Source organism: Akebia trifoliata, chromosome 16, assembly GCF_017979445.1.
Source record: "Akebia trifoliata isolate Shusen 1 chromosome 16, ASM1797944v1, whole genome shotgun sequence".
In the NCBI taxonomy this organism is placed as follows: Eukaryota; Viridiplantae; Streptophyta; class Magnoliopsida; order Ranunculales; family Lardizabalaceae; genus Akebia; species Akebia trifoliata.
Genome location: NC_141390.1, coordinates 23,957,770 through 23,969,416, shown reverse-complemented (window position 1 = coordinate 23,969,416; position 11,647 = coordinate 23,957,770). Strand labels below are relative to the sequence as shown.

Sequence of the window (11,647 nt, the reverse complement as noted above, 5' to 3'; positions counted from 1 at the left end):
TGGTTGATTGTGAAGTACAACAGAACACAATAACCTTGACCTTATGTCTTCATAATTAAGTCAGATAATGGGTACTATTCTGCAATTGAATTTAATCTATAAAAGAACAATAAATAAAATACTCCAATTCAGTATGTCAATATTGAGAGTAAATTAAAAACACAAATCTCCCAATTAATCATTAAAAATCATCAACTTAATCACAAAAGATGAAGAAAATGAAGTTTTCTTCAAAACCTTGGTTTTTTTTTTGTTCACTTGGTGGAGAAGATGAAGAAATAATAGAGGAAAATTGATTTGGGGGGTGAAATAATAGAGGATTGAGGCTTAACTTGGTGGAGAAAATGAAGTTTTCTTCCAAAATCTTACTTTTTTTTTTTCACTTGATAGAGAAGATGAAGAAATAATGGAGGAAAATCGATTTGGGATAAATAATTGAGGATTGAAGTAAAACTCGGTTGTCTCGGTTAACTCGGACGAGATTTTTAAAATCTCGTCTGATACAACTTGTTTATCTCGCGAATCAACATAATATCTACGCTGTCTCGTATATCTCGTTCGTATCACCCGAGTTTTGCAAAAATTTCATTTGAGACGACTCGCTTATCTCACGATACGCGGTCGTCTCATGACATATTGTGAATTGGTTTCGTAATCTCGTTAGGCTCTAATACCGAGTTAACTCGGGCGATACGTCTCGGTCTCGGACGAGTTTAAAAACCATGATTCAACTACGGTCTATGTTATAAGGGGTGCGCATTCCACCCTCGGCGGACGTTAAGGTCGAATCACAAGTTCACAATCACTAACGTTAAGGATTCTGATTTCGGATAAATTTTGATGATTCGAGGCTTCGAATTAAAAAAAACAAAAAATAAAAAATAAAAAAGAGCAGAGTTTCACGACAGCTTCCTACCATTTCTGCAAAACAAAGCCCTAAGAAAGAGCCTAATTTCAAACACTTAGTTCTTCTTCTCGCCATTAAAGGAGCTCAAAAGCAATGGCGATGACGGTCTCGAACGTGTTTCAGTGCCCTACATCGCGTTTTTCTCTAAGGAATTGTTCTAAAGAAGGCTCAGTCTCAAAAATTCCCTCTTCATTTGTTAGGTAATTTGCGAAAATTTTCTCTAACTTCAAGTTCATTCTCCTGAAATTTCCTCCATTTCTTATGTTTGAAATGCATCGAAATTCAAAAAAAATAAAAAATTGTTTTTGTTTTTAGTTGGAGTTCTTTCTCCGGAGTTTCTGTTTAATTTCATGCAAACTGCTACTATTAATCATCTGGAGAAGCTATATTCTATAAGAGTCCAAGATTTACGTGGAAATCTATTCAATTTCATGCCAATTGATGTTGATTTGATGACGTTAGTTCTTTTTTTTTTTTTTTTTTTGCTTCTGTAACTTAAGTAGTTCTTTGGATGACTCCTACTTTGCTTATTTATCAATATTGTTTCCTTCATAAAAGAGTGCGATTTTAGTTTTTTGGTTTCATTTTCACTTTTGATAGTTCACCTTCATCAGGGTTTTGAATTTTACAGGTTTTCTAGAAGACTTCCGCCGAAATATAGGGTGGTTTGCTCTGCTGCATCATCTGCAGGAAGTTCAACTTCAGATAGTGATATAAACCCTTATGAGGTAATTTCAACACATATTACATTGGATTGTTTATTGCTGCTTATTGTTTGATTATATTTGAAATGTTTATAAGGTTCTTGGAGTAAGCCCCATAGAGGGATTTGATATGATTAAGGCGGCGTATACAAGAAAGCGCAAGGAAGCTGAGAGAAGAGGAGATGAAGCAACTACTGCCCGAGTAGGTTATGATGGGTCTCCTGCTTGATTTTTTTTTTTTTTTTCAATTTCATATCTTTATGTTGAAGAAAAATGAGAGATTTAATCAATTTGTGAGTGTAAGAGACTTAAATATTCTGTTTTTTCAGTTAGAAAGGGCATACGATACAGTTATGATGGCACAACTCTCCAATCGGAAGAAGGGTCTGACATTTGGTTCTTTTAAGGTGAAGTTCATCTATCAATCATTGGTTTCCTTGTTTTTGAATTTCTTGTCTTGGAAGAGTGTGGAGAACGTGATTTTCTATGGTATTTTACATTAATGTGCTAGTGCTAGTGTCTGGGGTGGCTCTTATTAGCTTGAACTCAGAGGAGTATATGATATTGGTTAGCTAGAGAACATGTCATCATTGTGTTGATGAGTTGTTGATGACTTGATGTTGTGGTATAATGTGAAAGTTATTAAACTGTCAACTCATTTGTCGACATATATGTAGTTTCTTTGGGAAAATTTTCTGGCATTTTGAAATGGTGTGTCATTTTATCCCTTTTACCCTCCCTCATGAAAACTTACTTCCTAATGCTATGATTGCACCCACTTCTATCTTCTTATGCCATCACTCCCCACATTTGTCATTCTTTGATGACTTATATTTGGCTCTCAGGTTTCTTTTTGTCATTTCTTTGAGGTTAGCTCTAAATAATGCGCAACATTATTATATATATTTTTTGCATTTACACTGTCTTTTCCTGTTACTAATCTTGTTTATTAAGTTTTCTTTGCTATCAAGTACACTAGTCTGGTATATGCAATTAGAGCTTTTAATGATTCCTTCAATTTTGGTTGTGCCATGATTGAGATTTTACTTGGTTTGGGAATTTGCTCTCTGTCCAGGGAACTGGTTCTGAAATTAATGCATTTTCTTGATGTATTTGGAGTAGTTTCAAGCTAGTTGGGTCACTAGGTTTAATGATGCAGCCCAAGATTCTCATCAAATTAACAGTTGTAAAAAGTAGGGCTCCAAATATTTCTTGAAAGACATGCTTGAGAAGTAATTTATATTTTTATTTTGGTTTTCATCTTTGAATTTTGGACTAATTTTAGGTGGGTTTTATATTCATATTGGTTTGTTCAGTTGCTAACCTCCATGCTTAGGAAATCATAGCATATTTGCATAATTATTAAGGTTTTCTCAAAGGGTTAAGATTAGCCTAACTGGATGATCATGATTAATTATTGATTTAGGGGTACCCAGAGTCATATAATTTTTTAAAGCACTATTGAATCACGATGAGATAACAATTAGAAATTTTGAGTTGCTGAATTTTCAGTCTAGTTCTCTATTGTTCTCTTTATTTTGTTATTTTTAATTGTTCATAGGGATAGTTTCAAAAAAAAAAATTAGCATCAAAATTTATAGTAGGGTAAGTTTTGATTCCATCTTGAACTTTTTATATCACCATGACTTTTGGGGATGAAGACCTTATGGAGGATTTAATGTCTGCAAATTGATGGAGAGACAATACAATGGTGACAAGATAGATGGATTAGGTATCTTGTTTGAAAATCTGCAGGATCATTCCCCTAATCAAAATCCACTTGGAGCTTCCAACAATCAACCAAAAGGTGATGTCCCAACTTCCAGATATTAAGTTCGAAGAGAGCTTATAATATGAAGAGGTATATCTGGACAATGTACATGATTTTATCCAAGGTGGAAGGTATTTTGAATCATTATTATTTTCACTATAATAATGTAGAGGAACTGGGGCATAAACTTAGGCAATTTAGGCAATGTAGTTGGTCATGGTTAAGTAGAAATTTAATGTTATATGGAATTATATATTATGCTTTAGATGATTGTTTTTGAAGAGTGATACAATTGCTATTAGAAATTTGAATTTTCTTTACTTAGCTCTAATTCTTTATTTCCCTTTTTTTAAGTACTCGTGGTGATTTTTTCCATCCTTATGTGATTAGATGATAACTTTTGGAAATCATTTATTCGTAAGAATCCATAACTATCTTGCTGTCCATGTTTTTTAGGTTCTGTTTTTCATTGAATATCATTTTTGGATGCTTGTATAATACAGGTTTCAAAGGATGTCAAATATGCTGATAAGCAACCAATTGTGCCCTGGGGACCAAGGTTTTTTCTTTTCTTTTTTTAAATACATGGATTATTTTATATCATATAGTTGGAGTTTTAGAATTGCATATCATAATAACATTTTTAATCGAGGTTTAAAATGGTCTTGGGGTCCATTTTGGTCCTGTGGAAATCTTAGAAATGCGGTAATATGATATAGTGCATGGCTCAAACAATCGAAAAATGGAAGCAAATCAATATTATACCTAGGGCCTCAAACTTGAGGCTTCCCTAGGACCTTATACCCTCGTTTTTCAATCAATTGGACAAAATATTATCCCACTTAGTAGAGAATTGTGGAAATAGCTCTTTAACTCTTTAAAAAGCAGCCTCTATATAGTGTTGGACAGCTCCAAGAAATAGCAAGCCTATATTCATTATTTATTTATTTATTTATTTATTTCCTTCCATGACCCTTGACAGATGGTGTAAGAAAGAATGTTCCATAGAGTTCCCCTCTAGCACCTCTACAGCCAACCCAAAAATAACTTCACAGCTTCTTACTTTCTTCATGTCTAGATCTTCTCAGAGAAACCAATAACATGCAGATATTGCAGTTGTATTGTTCTCACAGCTGAGGCCTCTAGTTTCTTAATTCCCTTACATGTTCTCATTATTGGCTCATTCTGGTTGCAGGTTCTCCAAGTCAAGTGTAAAGGATATGCGCATCAACATGGCAATATCTGCTGTCTTTGTAAGTTATCCAAAGAACTGCCGAAAATGAAGTTTCAGTTTTCTAGTTCTTGTTTGCTTTACCTATGCCAAACATGGTTGAAGTAGAACTGTTGGTGGCGCTGCTGTAAGGATGCATCTCGAAATGATTTTGTGACATTTTTTATTTATTTATGTGTACATTCTTTGCATGGTTCAAAATATCGGAATGAATCGGCTGAGACTGATACAAAACACTGACCCTGAAATATTGAATCTTTCTGGAGTGTTTTGTTCGTTACAGTATCAGATTTTCTCTTGATCGAAACATTTCATTGAGACAAAATTTTAAACTTCGGTTCTTGGGGTACATTAAACGAATGAACAGGTCTTATGTCAAGATTTGTTAATATGGAAACCAAATCGGCTGCAGCCCTAGAAGATATTAAGATTTTTGAAATTTCTGTATGGCTTCAGACATTTCAAGTTTAGATTGAACTGGACTACATTGAAACACTTAAAAATTTCTTGAGATCCATGTTTAATCTTTTCATGATGTACAAGCCACTAGATTCTCCTATTAAAAGTCATGTCACTTTTCTGATTGCTCTTCTCAAAGTTATTGTCTTACTCCCCCCCAACATAGAAGTGCCAACAGGTTTCCTTTGGTTGATTTTTTATTTCTAATTAAAGAAGTGCATACGAGAGAAATCACTACTCCTTTGATTTCTTTCTTGCAATGTTTTGATACTAAATTAAGCATTGAACAAATTTTGTAACTCTTAACATTAATTTGGTAAAATAAAAAAGACTTTTCCCTCATTATATATGCATCATTCAAATGCAGTGTTTCTGTGTATCCATGTTTGTTTCAGTATGTTTCGAAACATTTCGAAAGTGTATCGATGTGAAAAAAAGTGATTTCGTAATTTTAACTTTCACCGTTAGCACTTGATAAACAGTTATTTATATTTATTTATGAATAAAAATTAAAAATGCGCCTTTAAGCACTGACATGCTTAAATATTTTACATGTATACCTTTCACCTTCAGTTGTAGGTGTGGCATTACAACTTGGTTATGGAACATCTCGAGTACAATTGTTTTCTTTCTCCTTTCTCACACCTGTGGTGTGACAAAAATGTATAAGCAAGATTTCTTATTATTTCGTGGAACAAAATACTTTATTTGTTTTGATTTTTTTATTGGAAGTATCTATTTCGTGAGACATTTTGAAAGGTGGTCCTTGTGTTTGGAAGAGTCACAAAGGGGCAGCGAGTGTTGAGATGTTTATCTTGTTGAAAAAAGATGCTTTTATAATACAAATAATGCTATTTTTACTGTCTCCTTATTGTAAGTTGATTCTGCACATGGTTTAAAACATCACTCCGTTTCGGTTTGTATCGTACAATACATATTGGTTTTTCAATCTGCCGAGACGAAATAACAATTTAATCAAAAGAATGATTGTTTCATATTCGATTTTGCTTGTAACTCGTCCCGCAAAAGGGGAGAGAGAGAGAGTTACCTAGATCACCGGACAAAGTTTGGTCTGTAGAGGTTATTCCTCTTCTCCTCACTCTTCCTCTTCTTCCCCCCTTCTTATCCTCTCCTCTCTGTTTTTTTTTTTCTTCTAGATAGTTCAGAGAGAATGAAACACGGACTAGGGTTTTGTTGCATGGAGAGATTAGGGTTTTCATGGTAGAGAGAGATAAGGAGAGAGAATAGGGTTTTGTTGGTAAAGAGAACCATACTTGCACTTCTTGACTAGCCGGAGTTAGATCGGAACCAGATTCGTTGTTAACCCCTTCATCTCCCTCCCATCGCACACGCCTAGACCCACTTACAGAGGCTTTATTTGAGCCTCTTCGTATCAATTTCTTTTAGAAAATGGATTTTATTAAGGAAACAGTGTTTTAAAAGTCGTACGCCTCGAGGCGAGGTGTATGCTTCATGCCTTGAGGCTTAAGCCTCAACAAAAATCAGTGAGGTTTATGCCTCAATATGTTCAGCAGCCACCAAGTCGTGAGTACAAAATATGATTTTTTTTTTTTCTTGCTTAATTTTACACAAATACTCCCCCATGTCTTTTATTTACTAAAGTCTACTAAATAGAAGTGTTTTTTGTTTTCTAAACATACATTATCAAGAGATCTCTTAAAATCACTTTTTGAAAATCATAAAATCTCCCTACACCAAGATTTCTTCCTAAAGGCTCCAATAATGATCCGATTTCGAATCCGTCAGTTCCTGCAACTTTCTTACGGAGATTGTGGTCAAATAGAACCAACAAATCAAAAGTCTTCTAAGGTTTTGAGGTATGTAGTTTTTCCATGCACATTCTTGAACTTTTTACTTATATTTTTTTTTTTCAAAATCTCATATTTCTCTCTTGCATTTGATTCTTTTGTTTTTGTTTTATTCTACCTATTTGTGATGGTGATTGATAGAAATGCCTAGAGGAAGTGGATTTTTAGTTGTTTTAATTCTTCTCTAGTTTATAATAGGGTCTAAAACTTCATTCATAGGCCTAGAGTAGTTGTTTATTTGTTGTTTGATACTCTATGACGCTATGAGTAATGATACATTGCTATTTTTCTACTATATTACATTGCTACTTCCCTACATTTTTATTGTTTAATGTTTATTTGATGCTTTAAGGTTGTTTATTTGTTTATATATATTTTTAATTTATTAGAATTTATATATATATATATATATATTAGGAATGTTTTTTTAAATTAATTAAGGCTTACGCCTCGCCTCAAGAACCCAAAACGCCTCAAGTACGCCTTAGGTACTCTAAAACACTGTAAGGAAGCCCTCAATAATTTGGTTAACATTTTAAGAAGCCCTCTTTCTTTGACACTGATAAAAGACCCCTTGACTTCATTCTCCTCCTGAAGACCTTATATGATTGTCTCTGAATGTCTTGATTGTATCGTAATGTATCGGTTATGTTTCAGATTTTTAGGAAACGGAAACATTTTTTAGGAAACAAAAACATTGGATTGAAATGACATTTTAAACCTTGATTCTACATTTGTTTCTTTTTCTGCAGACGGCTTGGATTGCAATCAAACGCTATGCCGAATGGAAGCCTTTGCAGTTTTTAGCTTTTGCATTTGTGTACCGAATATTTGAGAAGTTGAAAGCTTTTGATCCTCCTGTCTCTCCTACATTTACTGTGAGTTAATCATAGTACCTAAGTTAAACTGTCCTATTTGACTTCACATTCAGCTTAGATGATTTTCTACTATGCGGAACCCATACCCATTCTTGTTTCGATATGTTAGAGAGTATAGTTGTTATTTGCTGCAGGAAGAAGGTGAGGATGAAGGGCGGGGATTGCGAATGGGAAAACGCTTGCTTCGTGCCCTCGCACTAGTTTTTGGCTGTATGGCTGTTTCGTCTTTGGTACGAGACCTTATTTTTCTGTTTTGACTTTTGACACAGCGTTAGAAAATCTGTTAAGTTTTATTAATCAAGAGCCATAATTGATCTTCAGTCCCCCAAATATTCTTGTAAAATGTTTTAAATCACAAGATCTCTAATGCTTGGTACACACGAACTTTATTCTTGTTGCAATTGGGATAAATTCCCATTCAAAACCAATGTGGTTTTGAAAAATATTGATGCCGAATCAGTCGATGACAGTTAAATTGTGACATTTTTGTCGTTACTTATTTTTAAAGTTAGCAAGAATGTTCACTCTTGTATTATTGCTTTCTTTATAACCATATTCCATTAGATTCATAAGGTGCCCTTACCATCAGTTCACTCTTCTTGAATCCCTTTTTTCTACTCTATTTGTTTTGCTCACTTATATAGTTTTTTTTCCTGGATGTTGCAGGGATTTACTGGCATTCTTAACTTGATTGAGCTTGTTGGCCGCTATATACCTGCTTCCCTATACAATAATCAGGTACTGACACATTAAGTAATACACACATCATTAGGGCATAAAATGGGTAGGATTTTATCTGAAATTCGAATTTAGCGGGTTTGGGCCCTTGGAGTAGACCCAAATAAAAAATGGTTTGAATATGGTTTGATGTCCCTTGATCTGAGTAGGATACAGTTCCATCCCTATATCTGCCTAGATCAGAATGATTTCTTGCTTTGAAAATTATATTTTTGTGTTTCAAAAATATCTTTTTTCTACTACTTTAATATAACATGAATTCTTATCAAATAAAAGAATGGTAGTGAAAACAAAATGGTATATGATCCGGATAAAAATTTTGGATCTAGATATGGATATACTCGGATCCGGCCCAAACACGACCCATTTTAAACCCTACACATCAACCTTCTAAGTGCATGCAGTATGGTCCCAGTGCTACTAAACTTTTAATGGTACAGATCTCTACCACCGGTTTTCATATTCTTACATCAACCCATGAAGGAAAAAAAGTACAATCCCCCAAAAATTAACAAAACGTTCCCAAAACTTCCTCTCACGATCAAGGAATCCTATCTAAACACAAAATTCTCAAAGAAAGTCCCCTTAAAGTCATCTTGAATCCTGGATTTGATAAACATGATTGCTTTAATAGGAATTGATAAATTATTTTGTAACTAGTGGGGTAATTTTTGTTGGTGCAGGAACTATTTGTCACGGCTTCGACTGCAGTCATGCTTTACATCCTGGCATCATATTACAGATGATAATCAGTTTCACGGGATTGGGAACTCTGCAGCAAATTATCATCAAGAAACCAATTATGTTGTGTGTTTATATTTGCTGTCAAATTTTACTTAGTGAGGTACTAAAATTCTCATAGAAAAGAATTTTGCCTTGTGAGGTACTAATTTTACTCCTTATTCGGACTTAGGGTCTCACATGGATATCGGATTAGATGATACTATTGTCCTTATAGTGATAAATATTTGAGTCCTGATTTTCTAATTAGAAAATCTTCACTCGGTCAATGCTCGTCTGATGTGGCACATAAACCTTACCATAGATTCTTTTCGCCGGGAGACAACTTTAAATCCCCATAAAATCTGTGCAGTTGTGTATCCCAAGGAAAAGAATTTATGGTTCTGCCTCCATGCCATGTCAGCTGAGTATTGATGGAGCAAAGGCTTTCTAGTTAGTAAATCATTATTCTAAATAAAGATCTGATAATATGACGCAGTTTTGGCACACACCCTTGACGCAAACTGATGTGTCTGCTCAAAGTCTAGCAAATGGTGTGAATGACATCGGCAATAGCAAGAATTTCTCTCTAGCCCGTTGCCCACATATTTATTTTTATTGATTTCAAATCTTAAAAGGGGTCGTTGGGCCCACATTGATTATCACATTTACATTCTAATAACAGCCTTCTAAATTTCATGAAAATGTTTATATTCAAAAAATTTTATTTTAAAAATATTGTTTTTTAAGCTTGATCCATAGTGTTAAAAATGAGTGGCCAAACAAACAAGCACCTAAATTTAAAAGTAAAATTCAATGGTTAAAAATAATTAATTTTTTCAGGTTCATATAATTTTGTCCGTAACTCCATTGCATGCGATCATGTTTTTTAATGTCACAAGGTGATCAGATCAAAAGTTTCCTTTTTTTACACCATGGGCAGGAGAGAGAGAGAGAGAGTATGTTGTCAAAAGATTAGGCAAAAATTGTGTCATATTGTCAAATTTTTCTAAATATTTACCAAAAATCAGATCATTATGACATTATGTATTCATTGTTGACTCAAAATAAAAATTGTTTTTCAAGTAACCTTTCATCGTTTTGCAAAATCTTCATCCTAAGGATGGTAGAGGTCTTAATGTATATAAAAGATTCAATCTTTGGTTCATATTTTGTCTGTCAATCATCCGAAGCCCTACACGATCTTGAAATGCACCAGTCCAATCTTGGGCTGATTAGATGAAGTCGGGTTTATTCCCTCATGTATGGAAAACACACAATCCCGACCATGTAATTGTAAGATCATGGTTTTAAATCTAGTCCAAGATGACTCGTCTGAGTTGTCTCGGTATCTTCCACCAGTGAGACAAGTCGTCTCAAAGGCATTGTTTCTTCTAACTTAAGATATTTTTTTTATTCTCGTCTGAGACGACTCAAATAAATCGGATATCTTGTTCGAGACAACTCAGTCTCATTCATGAGTGAGAAAAGATGTCAAAACAAGTTTTAAAACGATGGATCCAATTGTCAAGATTAATTTTAAATGGAATGAGTTATTACGATCATTTACATATGAGGAATGTTAACGTCCAATGATCGTTGCAAAACTTGTTGTGGAAATTGCAGAGATAGAAATTTAAAATATGGACTTTGGGTAAGTCGAATTCGTTCCATAGGGACAGTTGGGATTCAAATGTTCAATCGGTTAAAATCTAAAACAGAGTTAGAAACAGATTGGTTATAAAACAAAATAAATTTGTTGCAAATTAGAAAATGAAAATTAGCAATAGAAAAGAGAGATTGAAACTAGTGAGAAAGGGCTTAAAGAGCTCAAGTCTACCATTGCAAGTCATCCAAAATGCTAATTAATTATAAATATGACTCAATCCACGTAGTAAGTCATTGCTCGTGGATCGGAAGATAATTCAATGTATCCATTGATTGGAACACAAAAGTATCCATGAAGATCTCTGATTTTGGCAAGATTATCCGACTTATGCTTCCATTCATCACAGAGCATGAGTGTTCTTGAACTTATCTAAGTAATACTCATCAAAACTGGAATTAGAAGCATGAGTTAGATGATCTTATCATGAAGAGATTCACAGATTTAACATTAAACACAAAAATATAGAATTGAAATAACATGAGTAGAATGAACTTGCTCCGGCATCCTTGATCTCTCTAAAGAGGATCTAACCGATCATTGCAAGGATCATATTGCAGCAATAAGAAAATAAAAGAAGATAGTAGATGAAGAAGAGAATGTAAAACAATGCTGCACTTCCGATTTCTTCTTTGATGGTCTCTCAAGAGAATTACAAAAAGAACTAAAGAAACAATTGATCCTCTCACTACTACACAAACTCTCTAAAATAAAAATCAGGAAAAATACAGAGAAATTAAGGAG

The 11,647-nt window shown here is 34.0% G+C and overlaps 1 protein-coding gene across 1 annotated transcript; it reads left to right on the top strand.

Moving 5' to 3' along the window:
* Window positions 1–760: 760 nt before the first annotated feature.
* On the top strand, window positions 761–9,407 carry CJD1 (Chloroplast J-like domain 1). Its single transcript, XM_086428536.1, has 10 exons — window positions 761–1,107; window positions 1,539–1,635; window positions 1,709–1,813; window positions 1,941–2,018; window positions 3,886–3,941; window positions 4,578–4,635; window positions 7,654–7,779; window positions 7,914–8,009; window positions 8,446–8,517; window positions 9,201–9,407. Exons 1-10 carry the CDS (start codon window positions 1,001–1,003, stop codon window positions 9,261–9,263), a joined length of 858 nt encoding a protein of 285 aa, XP_086284662.1. The 5' UTR covers window positions 761–1,000; the 3' UTR covers window positions 9,264–9,407.
* The last annotated feature ends 2,240 nt before the right edge of the window (window positions 9,408–11,647 follow it).